This window comes from Ovis canadensis, chromosome 14, assembly GCF_042477335.2.
Source record: "Ovis canadensis isolate MfBH-ARS-UI-01 breed Bighorn chromosome 14, ARS-UI_OviCan_v2, whole genome shotgun sequence".
Taxonomy (NCBI): Eukaryota; Metazoa; Chordata; class Mammalia; order Artiodactyla; family Bovidae; genus Ovis; species Ovis canadensis.
Window position 1 is genome coordinate 48,038,785 of NC_091258.1, and position 16,543 is coordinate 48,055,327.

Below are 16,543 nucleotides of genomic sequence, written 5' to 3' on the forward strand. Positions count from 1 at the left end.
TAATGGCTTTGTGGGTGATAATAAGAGAGAGAAGGCAGGAATAGCCAATTCTTTGGAATTTTCTTTTCTGCTATAGGCCCAGCGTGGTGGGTTCCTTGAAGGAAGAAAAAGACTTGATTGGCTAGGAAAACTTTATTATGCTCCATGCATCCAGGGAGCTCACACATGCACACGCACACCCACACAGGCACACATAGCTAATACTGCTCACGGCACTGGCCACGGGCCCAGAGTGGCCCTAGAGTTGAGAAGAGGCCCAGAATTCTGCTTTGGTGCCTCCTCACTGTAGTCTCCTGCACTTCGGGCTGTGGCCCAGATAGGCGTTCTGGAGGCAGCACCTTCACACTTCCAGGCCAGGACCCTTGCTCAGTCCAAGTGCCTGTACCAGATCCTCTCCCAGCCCGCTCTTCAGCGTCCGTCTCACTGCAAGACAGAGCAGGGTTGGTGGGGCTTGATGGGGTTAAGGTGGGCAGCGGGCATGTGGGGAATACTCACAAGACTTGCGGTTGCCACGGGAACGCTTGCGTTCCCTAGCAGCTAAGGCACGGGGGCTGCTCTTGGTCACTGACTGCACCAGCAGGTCCATGATCTCATCTGAAGTGTCACTGGGTAAACTGGAGCCTGGAGGTTCTTCCAGGGGTACAGTGGAGGGCCCCACTGCTGTAGGCATGACTGGGGAGCTGCTCTGGACCATGCCTGTGGGAGCCAGGTAAAAAGGTCAGGCCAGAATGGCCCCAAAGCCCACTGCCCCCAGCAGCCATTGGTCCTACCTCTGCTGCGACGGCCATGTGTGGCATCCTCAGGCTTGCTGGCCAGCAGACTCTTCATGGTGGCATGACTATCAGCATCACCTTCTCCCAGCCCACTGCTCACAGCCATAGGGACAGACGGCTTGCTGGGGGTTTCCCCAGCCACACCCGAGAACTTCTCTGTCTAGAGAGGGGAAAGGGGGTGAATGGAGTGTAGAAGAAAACCACGGCGGTGGCAGTCAAGACCGGAAGGCACACCCACCTCAGTGATCATACGTCCCCGGGTCTTGTTGCGCTCACGATACGTGGCCCGCTTCTGCTGCTGCTGCAGCACCCGGTCCCGGCAGGTCCGATATTCCAGTGCGAACTCCCGCAGCGTGTGGCAGAACTGCATGATGCGGACCTCACGGGCTGCCTCTGCCGTGTACCCCAGGTACAGCAGGAAGGCGTGGAACCTAGGTGGGTAGAATGGGGAGGAGGGCTGAGTCCTGCTTGGGGTCTGAGGGATGGTGGTGGCAGTCCCGCCTCTGCAGTGCCCCCACCTGTTGCAGACACGGCGGTGCACAATCCTCAGCATGGCAACACGGCGGGTACAGTGAGCCAGGAAGTGGGTGAGGCGGGCACGCAGGGCTGGAGCCAGCTCATGCTTGGCCAGGCTCCGCAGGCTGTCTTCAGCTGCCCGGCTCCGGCGTTCCAGCTGTCCCAGGTTCTCAGTCAGCTGCTCAAAGTCCACCTGGAAAAGCAGGGGGTAAATATGCAGTCCCCCTACAGAAAGACACTGCCTGAGGCTTCGTCTGTGCTGGGATGGTCAGCCTGGACCTTGAGCAAACAGCAGATCCAACCCCCGCCCTCCAAAAGCTCACAGTCTCGTGCAAGAGACCAGCAAGTCCGTGTGATACAGTAGGGAATAGAGGTTTCTTGGGATAGTGAAAGTGTTAGCTGCTCAGTCATGTCTAACTCTTTTTGAACCCGTGGACTGTAGCCCACCAGGCTCCTCTGTCCATGGAATTCTCCAGGCAAGACTACTGGAGTGGGTTGCTATTCCCTCCTCCAGGGGATCTTCCTGACCCAGGGGTCGAACCTGGGTCTCCTGCATTGCGGCCAAATTCTTTACCATCTGAGCCACCAGGGAAGCCCCTTCTTGGGATAAGTGGCAGCTAAACAGACCCAAAACTGAGTCGGTGTAGGCAGGCCAAGAGAAGAGTGTTTCTGGCAGAGGACAGAGCCCACACGCAAGCCCAGAGCCTGAGCAAGCCCTGGCCCGGCAGCCCACTCGGAGGGAGGGAGAGGAACGGTGCCCCTCACCATGGCCAGCCTTAGTCGGGCCTGTCGGGTGCTGACCTTGGTGCAGCGGGCCAGGGCAGGGATCTCTGAGCAGAGGGCAGGTGCTGACCTTGGCGCAGCGGGCCAGGGCGGGGATCTCCGAGTAGAGGTCAGAGGAGTCGGGCCGGGCCTGCAGCACCAGGGCGCAGAGGTGGTGCAGCAGGGGCTGGCGGCGCACCGTGTCCTTCACTTCCGACACCTTCTCCAGGTAGCTCAGCTCAAAGCCGCTGCTCTGAAACGACCCGTCTGAGCCTGGGCCCAGGCGGCTCCAGAGTCCTGTCCTCACCCCCACAGGCTCTCAACTCACCTGGGAGCCATTGAGAAAGTTGCCCACAGCCAGCAGGGTGGCCAGGATGCAGCGGAACGTGGCATTTTGCACCAGTTGTTCCATGCCCACTTTCAGGTCGAACAGTGGCTCTGCAATTTCCTGGTAGGGGAGATCAGGGACTCAGACTACACAGTCACCATGCTCCCATGTCCCTACTGCCTGTCCCATCCCGTAACCCAAGTACCCGCTCCATGCTGTCATAATCCAGTTTGAAGGCCCAGAGCTGTAGGCGGGCAGCCAGGCCCCCGATGGAGGCGAGAGTCATCAGGAAATTCTCGGCTGGGCCCAAGGGTATGTCGGGATTGGCCAGCTGGGCCTCCTCGATCTTCTGCCGCTCCTCCTCTGTGGGCATCATGGTCAGTAGCTTCTGAGAATGCACCCACCGCCCCACAGAGGCCACTCAGTGCTGGCCTGAGGCCTTGGGTATTGACCTTGACTCCTCCCTAGGTCATCTGGGGCAGTCTCAGAGTCTGAAGACTGCTCTGCAGAAATGCCAAGCCCATGCCCACCACTGGAGGGGCAGGAAGTGGCCACCAACCAAAGGAGAGGGCCCAGCTCCCCACACCCCTCACTGTGTATCCCTACCTCGATGCCATCCTTGCTTACGGCAAACTCATCAAAGTTGAGCAGGGCGGCCTTGATCACGTGCACAGGAGGCAGTGTGGTTAGGCCAATGTTGATGGCATTGCTGCGCTTGGGGTCCAGCACTGTGGTCATTGTACGGCGGCCCTCACCAGCTTTCTTTGACATTGGGGGAAGGGCAGTATAAGACTGGGAAAGGGTCTAACTGGGGCAACAACCTAAGAGGGCACACCAAGGCCCCACTCTCAGTAGCCCAAATGGTGCAATTACCCCACAGCCAGGGCTGTGGGATGTGCAATGCCTTAGGATGGGCTTAGATGCTAGTTAGGGATGGGCTAAACCCTCATTGAAGGACCTCAGACAAGTCCCTCCTCCTTTCTTTGCCTTAGTTTCCCCCGCAGTTCAGACCTTTGAGCTCTGGCTCCCTCCCCTCTCCCCTGGGGTTACCCTGCAGATGAGGGTGTGCTTACCTTGGAAGGCAACACGTCCTTGGCTCGGGACTCAAACAGGTGTTCTAGCCGGGCTGTATCCACCGAGACAGGCTCTAGTGAGGCCCACAGGGTGGGGCTGGGCCCAAAGCGACTGCCAGAGCCTCCACGGACTCCAGCCAACTTTAGCTCCCGCCAGAAGAGTTTTACTGTTTTCCTCTTGGTGGGGAGGGCAGGGCCATCAGGTGCTGAGTGGGGAAGAGGGGCAGCAGGGGGTGGGGGTGGGGCTGGTGGGAAGGGGCTTTTGAGGGGTGGGGGAGGTGGAGGCGGAGGAGGTGAGAGGCTTCCAGACAGCAGGGGTGGTGGGGGCGGGATCCCTTTCTCCGCCTCCACAGGCTCCAGGTTTAGCATGTCCTGGTCTTCATCCTCCCCCAGATCTGAGAAGTCCAGGTCCCCAATGCAGAGCCTGGGTACACGGGCAGGGAGCTCCCACACAGGCTCAGCCTTAGGGCTTGGTGGGGCCAATGGCTCCCTGGGCTCTGGCTCAAGGCTCTGCTGGGCACGCAGCAGGATTCGGGGGGCAGCACTCTGGGGTGTTCTGGGTGCAGGGATGGGTTCCTGAGAGTGCCTTGATTCTCGGGTGTCTAGACAAAGGGAAGCAGCTGTCAATGTCATGTCTTCTCTAGAGCAACAGGGCAACGTGGGTGGATACTGCCCACCCACCTACTCACCTGGACGCCCATCCATATCATCGGGCATGGCTCCAGCCAATGTTTCTGCCCGGCCCTGGGCCAGCGCAGCCTGCTTTTCTGTTTCTGCTGCTGCTACATTCTCCAGGAACCGGGCTCTGGGGGGAGGAACTTGTCAGTGAAGGTGTCTGACATACCCCTGCCCAGGGTGGTGGGCATGCCTTACTAGGTCCCTGGGCACTGCCTCTACTTGCAGGCACACACAGACACACAGGGAACAGTCCATGCGCTGAGCAGACCAGGACCTGCCCACGGCCAGTCCCCATTCAGTCTTCCACATTTGGGGAGGTCACTACCAACCCAGTACTCCTAGGTCAACAAATGGGAAAAGTTCTACATGACATCTAACTTGTAATCTTGCTGTTGTTCATGCTCACTGTTCTGATTCTAGACAAGGACCCTTAGAGCAGGGGAAGGGGCTAGCTGTCCCAGTGGCCACACTAGGCTGTCCCTCCCTTGGCAGCTTCCAAGAGCCATGACCAATGCCAGGAAAGGGGCCTGGTAAATGACAGGCACTCAGTTTATGCTGACATAATGAAGGTGATCCCATCTCTTTTGGCCCCTCCAGCCTCTGCTGGCACTCAAGTCTCTGTCCTGCCCTTAGACAGAGGTTGCTCCTCCACCTCTGCACAACGTAGCACCCTCGATCCCTCCCAGCACTAATGCTGGGCTGAGGATCCAGAATTGGCTCCAGGTTGGGAATTCACATCCTCATCACTGGTCAAAGCTGTTAAGGTGCCACAGTTAAAGCACAGGGACCTCTATGACCCCAGTGAGCTGTTTTCCAGTGCTTAGTCCTTGGGTATCTGAGGAGGCATAAGTCTGAGAGAGCCCCCCAGCTCTGGCTGCATCAGGCACATGGAACCCCCGCTGGGGGAAGCAATGCTGAAGCCCTGAGCACATGGCAGGCCTGGCAGGCTAGCCTCTGTACTTACTCCAGCCTGGCCTCCCCAGTAGGGACCTGGGGGACAGGTGGGCTCTCAGGGGCCCTGGGGGGGGGGGATGAGAGGAAGAAATGGTAATTGTGGTGCCTGCTCCACCCCACAGCGCCCAGCTGCTCACACCCACACAGAGCTGGGCAGTGATATCAGGGGTCCCTTCCCAGTAACAATGGGAATAGGAGGGAGTGGGGTAGGCGTGATGCGGGGAAACTGGAAATGGAGAGGAGAGACGGACATGACGCAGGACAGGGTGCAGTAAAAGACAAACACAGCGAAATTAGAGAGTCACAGACAGTGACAGAGAAACTGAGACAGAAGGGGGTAGAGAGACAGATGACACTGACAATACAGGTGGAATGCCAGAAAGAGATGAAGAAAAGCCGCAGAAGGACGAGGTCCAGTCAGAGCCGAACCCCACCTCCCGGCAGTCACTTACCAAACAGGAGCAGTTTGGTGAAGTCTGGAAAGAAAGAGAAAGCACGCGTTTGGCAGAGAAGTTCGGGCAGAGGAGGCGGAGGGGCGCAGAGAGGAGGGACAGTTGGAAGAAGACTCCCGCGACAGCCTGTATCTCCCTACTTACTTGTAGACGCTCCTCTCACAGGAGCTGTCGGATGAGGGCGCCACGGAGATGGTCGGAAAGAGGCTCAAGGTGCTATGGAGGCCAGAGGCAGGGCCCACGGGGCTGGAGGCGGGGCTTGGAGGCGGGGCGGGGCCTACGGGGCTGGAGGTGGGGCTGGTCAGCAGGACCGGGCTGGTGGTGGAGGTGGAGACGACCGGAGAGGCGGGGCCTGTGGAGCTGGAGTTGTGGCCTGTCAGGAGGCGGGGCTACTCCTGGCTGATCCACCCCTCCTCAGGCGCCGAGGTAGCTTGTTCTTACCCAGGCTCCGGGGAGCGCACTTCTAGAGATCGACGGCTCCTCTTGCCCTCCTCTGAGGAAGGTTTTCGGCGGGTGGTGCGCCGCCCACCTGTGACGGCTTCTTCGAGGTCTCCATCCTCCAACCGCAGGGCGTTCTAGCAGAGTTGGGCCCAGAAGGGAGTGGCTGAGGCCCAAGTCGATGGAGTGGGGCCCTGGATAATGGCGGCCCCCTCTCTTTCCTCCCCTTCAGCCCCTCCTTCCCCTCCTCTCTCCGGCCCTGATGGCCCAGCCCACCTCGTAGAGTACAAGTTGGGCTCGCAGGTCGACGTCAGTGCCCGCCTTGCTCAAGTGGCGCTGGACCAGTGCTTCCATGCCCTGCTGCTCCAGTGCATCCGTCACGTCGTAGAAGGAGTCCTGGTCCGGGAGGGCTCCCAGAGTCTGGAGGGTGGGGATAGGAGGGCAAGGCTGAAGCTGATGCGGATCAGAGGACAAGAGATTGAGCGGCCCAGGGTGGCCCTGGGTTCCCCCTTGGCTCCCCACATCCCACCTTGTTGATGAGGGTGACAGTGTACACCAGCAGCTCGGGGTCAGCGCCGTTCTTCTCCTCCAGGATGGACACCAAATTGGCCCACGGAGGAGCACCTGCCACCCAGAAAGGGGAGAGGTCATGTGGGAACAAGTAGGAGAGAGGGTTCCCAGCGCTGGAGGAGGGAGGGACAGTCTCTGACCCGTGGTGCTGGCCACAGAGTTGACTGCACGGATGAACAGCGGTGCGTTGCTCTCAGAGTATTCCACGAACACCAGCAGCAGTTTCAGGGCTGTCTTCACCACCAAGCGGGACTGGGGGGAGGGGTCACCACGTGTGAGTGGGGCTGGGAACAGACCTGTGCTGGCTCCTGGTGGGGAGGGGAAAGGGCTCCGGGGGGCTGGACCCAGAGAGGACAGTCTAAGCAGAAAAAGCCATCTCTAGGACCAGGTGTTGAACTTCCTTTGAGGCTTAGAGGGGCCACAGACCCACTCCATTCCATCCCACTTTGCTGAGGAAACTAAGGGCCATAGAGGCAGTAGGAAAAGGGTGCGTGGCTGGGTGGAAAGCCACTTACCAGGCTGGCACACAGCGTGTACAGCCACTGCACGGTCTCAGTGTGGGCCACCACCCCCAGCATCCCATCCACAAACAGCATCAGCTGGCCTAGGGCTGGGGACACAGGGACAAGAAGAGGTCAGGAAGGGGTCACTGATGGCAGGGATCACAGGAGAAGGGTGGGGCTAACCTCGGAGGATGTAGCTCTGGTAGTTGTGGTCAGCAGCGGCACCCACGCGGATCAGGCAACTCAGCCCCTCAGAGTGCACAAATTCAGGCACCAGGTCCTTGTCCTCCTGGGGGCACCAAGGGGAGTTTAGGGGGATGGGGCTGGGCCTGGATGCCCACCCCTGGCCCACCTCTGAGCCTCACCTGGAAGATCTGCTTTAGTGAGAAGAGGGAGCGGCGGAGCTCAGGGCCACTGGAGCCATACAACTTTTCTGCAAGGGGTAGGTGTGCATGGAAATCTCAAGGGGACACAACCACAACTCCCCGACTCTGGGCAGCACCTATCACAGTCTAGCAGCTGCCCTGGCCCTGGGAGAAGGGGTCAGGACAGGAATAGGAGGGGAAACATCCCGCCTCTCATCTGTCCTGTCCACTGTCCAGCACAGGCCTGAAAGAAACTGAGCCAACTGGGAAGCGGGGTGTATGAGGGGGGTATAATTGCTGGATATGCTGATATCCTCACACACTCACCTAAGATGGCATTGACCCTCACGGAGAGCTGGGTCCGCAGGATCAGAGTAGGCTTCCGCCCTTTGCTGGAATCAAGGAGCCCAGTGAGCAGTTCTCAGCCCTTTCCCTGAGGTCCCTCCATCCATGCCAAGGCAGCCAAAGACCTCCCCGCATGCCAACCCTGGCCCAGCTCCTTCCTCGCCAGCTGCTTTTCCGAGCCCAGGGGTTGTCCAGATAGGAGGGTTTGTGCAAACGCAGGCATCTCAGTTATGTGGGTGAGCCCCCACTCCCATCCCAGGCAGCAGGTAACACTGGCCAGGCCTTGGGATTCCCCTGGCATGGTTCCCCTGGGCAGCAGGAAGTGACCCACAGCCCTGGCTAGAGATCAGGTGTCTTTGCCGCTGACCCCTGAGCCAGCCCCTCCAGCATGGCAGCAAGGGTGGGAGCCAGCCTTGCCTTCCTGACCCCATCCGCTCTGACCTGATCTCTTCAAAGAAGCCCTCCAACATCTCCCGCTGCTCTTCCAGGGACAGCTCAGGGTCCAGGTAATATCCAGATGGAGACACTTGCAGGGCACAGTCCTCGAGCTGGGGGCAAAGGGACCAGCTGTCAGGGCTGGGGAAGAGGTGGCAGGGGTATGCATGGAGACCCCATGACCTCCTATATCCCCACCCAGGGTACTAGCAGAGGCCTGCACTGCAGCTATGCATTCCCTGAGCAGTCAGTTCTCTTGGGCCTACTAGGTGCAAAACCCATGCAAAGAGCTTTCTTGTGGCTCACACCTACCCCAACTTTTTAGGTTTCTGATTAGATAATGCTTTTTTGGGGCTGTGCCCGTGCAGCTTGCAGAATCTTAGTTCCCTGATCAGAGTTTGAACTTGCACTCTCGGCAGTGAAAACGCAGAGTCCTAACCACTGAACCACCAGGGAATTCTCAGATAATGCCTTTTTGCAAAGCCTTCTTGGACTCCTCTAGCCATTGCTATGTAAATCCCTCCAGCCCTTTTGTGGACCCTCCTCTGAGGCCTTCCACATGGCATCAGCACATCCTAGGCACTAGGATCCCTCCCCACTAACTGTCAGTACTCGAGTCCAGGCACCATGTCTGTCTTGTCCATATGACATCTGCAGAGCCTAGCACACATCTGGGGCACAGCAAATGCTCCCTAAATGGTTGTTGAGCTAATGCACGTGAATGAGGAAGGGGGATGGAGACAAGATAGGAGGAAGTTCCTGCCTTCAAGGAAGTTCACAGCTCTGTGTGGTGATAAGTTGCAGCCACAAGCATTCAAGTCCAAGGATAAAATGTTAAGAATGTTGGGAGAAAAAAAAAAAAGAATGCTGGGAGGTGCAAACCTAGCTCAGGGAGGGATGAGTGTCACTCCAAGTCAAGACAGTGAGAAGAAGGGCTCCCAGTCCCTCCAGGCCTGAGGGTCTTTGCTCTATCCCCAAACAGTCCCCACAGTTCAGTTCAGTTGCTCAGCTGATGCAAAGACTCAGACAGTCCTCATGGTCTTAGCTAAACCTCAAAGGCCACCAAGAGGCCTACTGAGCACCAGATTTTAGGGTGTAACTCAGTCAGCCTACTGAGGGCTGCCCTGGTGGCTCAGATGATAAAGAATTCATCTGCTATACAGGAGACCTGGGTTCGATTCCTGGGTTGGGACGATTCCCTGGAGAAGGAGATAGCAACCCACTACAATATTCTTGCCTGGAGAATTCCATGGACAGAGGAGCCTGGCAGGCTACAGTCTATGGGGTGGCGAAGACTTGGACATGACTGAGCGACTAACACTTTCACTTTCACAGTCAGCCTGTAGTGGGTCCCTGGAACCTGAAGTGTAACAAGAAAGTACATGCTTCATCCATGAGTTCACTGCCCATGCCTCCCACCCACCTGAGCCTCTCCACACAATTACCACTGCGACTACTACCACCACTACCAGGCAGGATGCTTGGCCCCTTGAGAAATGCTGGTAGAGAAGCCTAGTGAGGTGACTCTGGATAGTCTGAGGGCAGCACCGTGCCTCTCGTCACCTCCTCCACAGCACCATGCCAGTGTGCAGGGCTCAGCTAAGTTCTCTTGACTTGAGAGGCCCAGGGAAAGCTCACCTCTGGAGAGGCAGGGCGTCTTCTGGTCTCCATCTTACTGGACAAGTCAACCTCAACATGTGCCCTGTTGTCCTGTCAGCCCTGCCCTTCTCTGGACCCAGCCCAAGGCTTCCAGCTGCCCTCGGTCCCATGGGGTTAAGGGAGTCCGGCTCCTGCCCCTGTCCTGCCTCCGCTGAGTATTCTTGCTCATGCCTGAGAGCCTGACCCGGCTCCTTCCTGGCAGTTCAGCCTGTAAGGCCCTTGGGTGACACCTCCCTTCCCTGGGTTCCTGCGTGGGACATGGGACACAGGACAAACACTCCAGCCTGTTCTGTCCCACTTCCTGCTTGGCTGCCTGCCCTCCCCTGGGCGGGCCTGGCCTCTCTCCCCTCCCTGGGAGCAGAGTCATCCTCTCCAGGGCCTACTGGGAATGGGCCCTGCTATAGAGAGGCAAGGCCCCAGGGCTGAGGTACTTTGTCTGGGGCCAGCTCAGCTGAGGGCAGTCCCACATTTCTCCTGATCCCTCTTCCCACACAGTGACTCAGCAGCCACCCTACTCCACCCCCAGCCAGGCACAGCCATATTTCCTTCCACTTTGGACTGGAAGACTCTGGGACCCCAAAGCCACAACCCCCGCTCAGAGATCCCTCAAATCACACACATGTAGAAGAGCTCATTCATTCAAATATTTATGAACCTGGCTGGTTTTACGTGCTCAGGACACACCAGGAAATAAGCTACTCCCTCTGCCTTCCCTGTCTTCCAACTCTGTTTGGGAGGTAGGCAGGTTTGACTCAGAAAAAGGTCACAAATAAATGCAGAAGCACAGCCTCGGGTGCTGAGAGGAGACTGTGAAGGTAAACACTGGAGGGATGAGCAGAGTATGCCTGGTAGCAGCTCACACAGCCAAGTATATGGTCAGGCAGGGTGTACACACACACACATACACATGCTACTGGCTGTGCACAGGTGAGCACACCCACAGAACGCTCTCTTCCCCTCCTGCAGGCCCACATCCAGGATCTAATTCTGCGAGTTGAGAATGGCCCTTTCCTTTCAGAACCCCTGGGATGCCCACGTCCCTTTGGGGCAGGGTCCTGAAGACTGAATGCTCCAGCACCCTCAGCCTCATCAGATGAGCCCCTTTCTCTCTGTGATGGTAGCCATGGTTCTTCCAGCCACTTTGCCTGTCTTATCCTGCCTAGGCCCCAGTTCTTGGGGGGAGGTCCAGAGCCTCTAGGATGATTCCTGCCCCCCCGCCTCCACTTCTGTTTGTTCTGAGGAGATGGAGTTGGGGGCGGGATCAGGCAAGCTGCAAAGAGCAGAGACTTCCTGCCAGCTGGGTGCTGCTTGTCCCTCACAGCCCTGGCCCCTTCCTGGGGTCACCCTTCTGAGCGCCAACCCTCTGGGCCTTGTTTCTCGCACCCTGGGGCTGGGCCAGCCTGGAGGCAGCCCAAACTCTGGTCCCTGCTGACAGTGCTTGGGGTCAGCACAGGCCCATATCTCGGATTGCCTCCAGGCTCTTGCCTTCCTCATTTCTCTGATGTTTGCCTTGGGGTGGAGGCTCCCAGCTCTAGCTCATTTTTCTCTATTTATTTGCTTATTCTTACTGAGATGTTGATTTTACAATATTGTATAAGTTTCAGGTGTACAACGTAGTAATCCACAATTTGTAAAGATTATACTTGGGAATTCCTTGGTGGTCCAGTGGTTAGGACTCCAAGCTTTCACTACCAAGGGCCCCAGTTCAACCACTGGTCATCCCATAAGCCACGTGGTACAGCCAAAATTAAAAAAAAAAAAGATTTAGTTATTCTAAAATACTAGCTATATTCCCTGTGCTGTACTATCTATTCTTGCACATGCAAGCATGCATGCTCAGTCACTCAGTTATGTCTGACACTTTGCGACCCTATGGACTGTAGCCCGCCAAGCTCCTCAGTCCATGGGATTCTCCAGGCAAAAATACTAGAGTGGGTTGCCATGCCCTCCTCCAGGGGATCTTCCTGACTCAGGGATCAAACCCAGGTCTCCTGGATTACAGGCGGATTCTTTACCATCTGAGCCATTGAGGAAGCCTTTGTAACTTATTTTATATATAGCAGCTTATACCTCTTAATCTCCTACCTCTGTCTTGCCCATTTTTCTCTTCATTCCTTGGACTCAGGCTTTTCTGGCAGCTCAAACCAACTTGTCACATGTGGTTTTATATTTAGGGGCAAGCTTAGGGGACCATGGTGTCTACTCCCCAATATTTTTCATAACAGTATAATTGGGTGAGAATGCCAGGGGCAAGGAAGATGGAGAAAAATGAAGAATTACATGCTGAAGGATTCTTGTTTTAGGAAATAATTTAACTGTTTCTTCTCCTTTCCTAATACCCTGTGTTCTGACGTTTTCTATTTTAATTTGTTAATATGGTGTATCACATGATTGATTTGTGAAGAATTCTTGCATCCCTGGGGAAAAATCCACTTGATTGTGGTGCATGATCCTTTAATGTGTTGTTGGATTCTATTTGATAGCATTTTGTTGAGGATTTTAGCATCTATGTTCATCAGCAATACTGACCTGTAATTCTCTTTCCTCCCTTTTATCTTGGGTCTCCAATTGGACTTTGGCTTCCTGAATGAGATGACATGAACGGGCCTTGAGGGTGGGAGCCCGCATTTGTTATGCCTTCTCTGTGCCACATACTGGGCTGCCTGGTGCCTTGATTCTCCTGATAATCCTTCTATAGGTGAGGAAACCAAGGCTCAGAAATTCTGTGAATTTGCCCCAGGTTGCACAATCAGGAATGGGACCAGGGCTCCCTGAACTGATCTTGGGTTCATGGACTTTGGAAATGCTCCAGGGAATCCTGGGCGGGAGGTGGAGTGAGGGCTGGGGCCTGTGGGGTTGCCAAGGGCTGGAGAATGCCCCTCAGCTTTCTGAACTGTGCAAATACCCCAAACTGGTCCTCCCAGTTCCGGCAAGGGAACACGAATGAACACACGCACATCATACCTGCTGGGGTAACAGAGCCAACTTCTGTCAGGACCAAGTTCATGGGGTCCCTTACCAGGCTGCAGCCCAGAATGAACAGCAAATTGGACATGCTGGCCCCAGGGAAAGCTTGGGGGAGACCATGACTCATGCTCACATCACATCTTCTACAGTCTCCCAAAGAGATCTCCAAAGGGCTCAGCTGATCACCAGAGGACCCCATCTTATTAAGAATCCTCTGGGACCCTGCCACATGGTCCCTGTCCCAGAAGGTCAGGTTCACACTTTAGCCCCTTTGCCACAGCTCTTCCTGAGGGGTAAACTGAGGCTGGAGTAGGGAGGGGCAAGGTCAGGAAACAAGTACACCTGCTCCCCTGCAATGTTTAGCCACAGCTGGGAAAACAAAGTTGCTGGGAATGAACAGATTTCTAGGGTCATCTCTGCTGCTAGGAATGGGGGCTCCTTTGGCCTTTGCATCAGGGTCAGAGCAGTATCCAGGTCCCTCTGCCTGGAGCCCAGGGAGAAGGAAGTCTGTGCCATCCCAGATGTGGCAGGGCCTTGGGATATCAGGGAGGGGCTCCGGAGGCAGGCCCAGAAGGGCAAAGGGTAGCAAGGAGGGTGGGACTGGGCAGCTTTGGGTAAAGAAGACGAGGCAGGACCAGAGGGCTAGGTTCTCCTTTAGGGCAGGGGCCCCTGTCTCCAGACAGATCCCCTGAGTTCCCCTGGGGACACTACACATGACCCAAGGCACTGCCCGGACACACCCCCACCCTCCACCTCCCAAGGGCCAGGAGATGAGTCAGAGGCTGTGGCCAGGAGCTTCCTCCTAGACTGGGAGGAAATGAGCAAGGCCTTCTCAGACCTGAAAACTGAACATTTAAAAAAGAAGCCCTCGTTGGGGAACTCTATAGGCTAGCCACAGCCCAATGGGGTGTGTGGGGTGGAGCCCCAGAGAGAAAGTGGGTTGGGCCTCTGTACTTTCCCAGGGATTGGGCAGGGTCTGCAGGGTTGAAGGGGGTCAGTGCCCAGAGTTGGGGGGATGGGGGCAGAGGTCACTTGGCTGTGAACTGTTCTGCTGGACAACTGTGCAAAGGATGAAGCAGTAAGCCTCTTATTTTTGCTCTACAGCCTGGGATGGGGAGGTCTGGGTTTGGGGGCCACCTCTCCCCTCTAGAGAGCTGTGGAAGCAGGCCTGAGTCATGTCTGTGCCCCTGGGGCAGCACTTCCAGGACTAGCGGAGGGACCAGTTGTTGACAGTTCCTACAAGGAGGAGCCCTGCTCTCTGATGTCCCTGCCCCTACCCTATTCTCAGCCCTTCTTCCTCTGGCCTTCTATTCTGGGGCTGTGGTCACAGTTTATATTTGGCATATACACATCACAGTGCATCTGACCATTCCTGGCAGAGATGCCAGCCCCAGGGAGTCCTGGCCCCAGGCACAGTGGTAACCCAGTGTCCCGGCCCCTATCCTGCCTGTGGGGGATATGGCAGTCCTCAGGTAGACCAGGTGGGAAATCATGAAAGTGGGGAGATCAGAAAGGACTGAGGTGGGGGTTACTTAACATATTATCCTGGTGCTTCCTTCCCAGGTGGAGCAGTGGTAAAAGAATCCACCTGCCAATGCAGGATACACAAGAGATGAGGGTTTGATCCCAGGGTCAGGAAGATCCCCTAGAGTACGAAAACGGCAACCTGTTTTAGTATTCCTGCCTAGAAAATGCCATGGACAGAGGAGCCTGGCAAGCTACAATCCAAGAGGTCGCAAAGAGCTGGACACAAGTGAGCACACACACACAACATATTAATCCCAGTTCTCAGCTAGGGAGCAGAAAACAGAGGGCAGAGCACCTGGTGAGGCGGTGGTGGTGATGGGTCCCTAAATGAGAGGGAGAGGTAAGGGGTAATGCTGATCCTCCCAAACTCACCCCTGATTGGAGAAGGGGTGTTAGGGCTAAGCTGTGTCCTCCAGGGGCGGGGGGTGGGAGGAATACTATGTTCCCTGTCGTGCTCCAGGCTTATTTCAGTACTAGGAGTTCCAGGAGTCTGGAGGCAGGAACCTGGCCTCAGTTCAGCACCCCCCTCTCCCCAGCGCCCATTCTGAATGGGAGGTGGCTTCTGGCTGGAGGTGCCTCTTTTAGGTCCACTTCGGTATGCTCCTTTGAACAGGGCAGAACAAGGAGGGGTCACATCAAAAGTCTGGAGAGGGCAATGCGCTGCTATCTTCAATCCTTGTCCTTGAAGCCTGAGCTCCGCTCAGACACGCGCCACTCCCCAAGCCGAGTCTCAGCGCTTCTCCCGCCCGCGCTCAGAGGCGGGGCAGACCCGCAGAGCTAGGAATGCAGGCTGGGGGCCTGGCGCCTGGGGCACATTCCAGGGGAGACCCCAGGCCCGGGGGCAAGTTTGCGCAACTCGGCGCCCAGCTAAGCCTGGGAGCAAGGGAGGACACTTCCACCAAATCTCGCTTCACCACTTGGTGCCGACTGGCTGGCGAGGCACCCCGGGAGGTGGTGGTGTGCCTCCCAGAGTCCTGGCCCGGAAACCGAGTGCGCCGGAAAGGGCTGCCTGCGGGGGGCTGAGCGCGGCGAGCAGGAGGGGAGGTAGGGCGGGCCATTTGCAAAAGGGCCTCTCCCGGCACCGTGCACGAGTAGGCTCTGGGGTGCAGGCAAACTAGGGCAGGCCGACGGTTTAAAATTAGCCCGGCTCGCTACTTCCCTTCCAGCCCCCGGCCGGCGGCTGCTGCGGAGATGGTGGGGGCGGTGACTTAAAGGGCTTTTCTACCAGTGCAGCCTCCCGCGCTCAGGATGTCCCGGGCCAGGCCGCTTCCAGGGAACTCCCCTCACCCCGTGGTCTCACCTCCGCCGGCACTCCCTAGCGGGGCCTCACCCGGCACGGACCACACTCAATCCCGCAGGACCCAATCCTGCGTCAAGACACCTCTGGTGGCCCGCCCCGGGCCCGCCCCTCCTTGTGGTCCCGCCCCCACCTCACCTAAAGCAGGTGAAAGCTGGTCCATCCTCAGTTGCGTCTTCTAGGACCGCTACCACCCAAACGCCCACGCTACCCCCATGCAGAGCAGGCGGTCAGGGAGCGGACCCTGAGCGCCTCCCCAGGTGGGCCTCATTTCGAAGGGCAGCCTGGGTGCCGCAGAGTACAAGCTTTCATCTTCTTCAGTTTCCCTCAACTCGAAAGGCGTTTCCCACCGGCCGGGCAACCTGTACCTTGGGTGCCCAGCCTAAAACCTTCCCGGAGGAGCGCACCCGCTTGCTTCAGCCTCTCCTTGAGAGGCTCCCGAAAGCTTTCATAGAGCCGACCCTGAACCATCAGTAGCCCCCAATCTTTCTCCGGCTCCCCTCACCTTGAGCGGCGCCCCCAGCAGGCGGTGCAGGGCGGGGATCTGCGCGCCCAGGGGCAGCGCCCCGTCCAGGGTGCAAGTGGGGGCCCGGCGCGGCTCCGGGAAGTTGGCACATGCGAAAGGGTCGGTGTCCTCTAGGTACTGCACCCGTACGGTCACCAGTGATACAGGTTCCCCGTCCCCGCGGTCTTCCTCGCCCGCCATGGCTCCACCACTGGCTGCCTCCGGGCGGGTCCGGGCCGCGCCGCCGCTTCTACTCAACTAGTTCGCTATCTAGGCGGGGCCGGCAGGACGCCGAGGGAGAGGGGCGGGGCCAGACGGAGGCGGGGCCGAGGAAGGGGGTGGAGCCAACACTAGTCTCAGGACGCGCGGGGTCGGGGGCAGTACTGCGGTTGGTGG

At 57.4% G+C, this 16,543-nt stretch overlaps 1 protein-coding gene across 4 annotated transcripts; it reads right to left on the reverse strand.

The window, feature by feature from the left end:
- Positions 1–113: 113 nt before the first annotated feature.
- On the reverse strand, positions 114–16,418 carry FHOD1 (formin homology 2 domain containing 1). Of its 4 annotated transcripts, XM_069550108.1 has the most exons (24): positions 16,148–16,412; positions 8,199–8,305; positions 7,740–7,804; positions 7,413–7,480; positions 7,231–7,336; positions 7,060–7,154; positions 6,685–6,796; positions 6,504–6,598; positions 6,251–6,394; positions 5,978–6,111; positions 5,681–5,896; positions 5,537–5,560; positions 5,095–5,148; positions 4,142–4,257; positions 3,453–4,054; positions 2,986–3,141; positions 2,585–2,767; positions 2,380–2,499; positions 2,143–2,304; positions 1,292–1,482; positions 1,012–1,204; positions 771–933; positions 496–696; positions 114–423 (listed from the first exon to the last, which is right to left on the reverse strand). In XM_069550108.1, the coding sequence occupies exons 1-24, from the start codon at positions 16,346–16,348 to the stop codon at positions 341–343; spliced, it is 3,591 nt and encodes a 1,196-aa protein (XP_069406209.1). In that variant the 5' UTR covers positions 16,349–16,412; the 3' UTR covers positions 114–340. The 4 variants fall into 4 exon arrangements, with proteins under 4 accessions (XP_069406209.1, XP_069406205.1, XP_069406208.1 ...); XM_069550104.1 differs by lacking the exons at positions 5,095–5,148; positions 5,537–5,560 and having other exon boundaries at positions 118–423; positions 16,148–16,418; XM_069550107.1 differs by lacking the exons at positions 5,095–5,148; positions 5,537–5,560 and having other exon boundaries at positions 118–423; positions 8,199–8,333.
- Between the last annotated feature and the right edge of the window lie 125 nt (positions 16,419–16,543).

What these genes read in the sequence shown, in the direction of transcription:
- FHOD1 (XM_069550108.1), bottom strand. Translation starts at nt 16,348, where the DNA reads ATGGCGGGCGAGGAAGACCGCGGGGACGGGGAACCTGTATCACTGGTG. An exon ending in CACCGCCGTGTCTGCAACAG is followed by an intron (nt 1,205 to 1,291) that starts GTGGGGGCACTG and finishes CTACCCACCTAG; the next exon opens with GTTCCACGCCTTCCTGCTGT. An exon ending in ACATGGCCGTCGCAGCAGAG is followed by an intron (nt 697 to 770) that starts GTAGGACCAATG and finishes TGGCTCCCACAG; the next exon opens with GCATGGTCCAGAGCAGCTCC.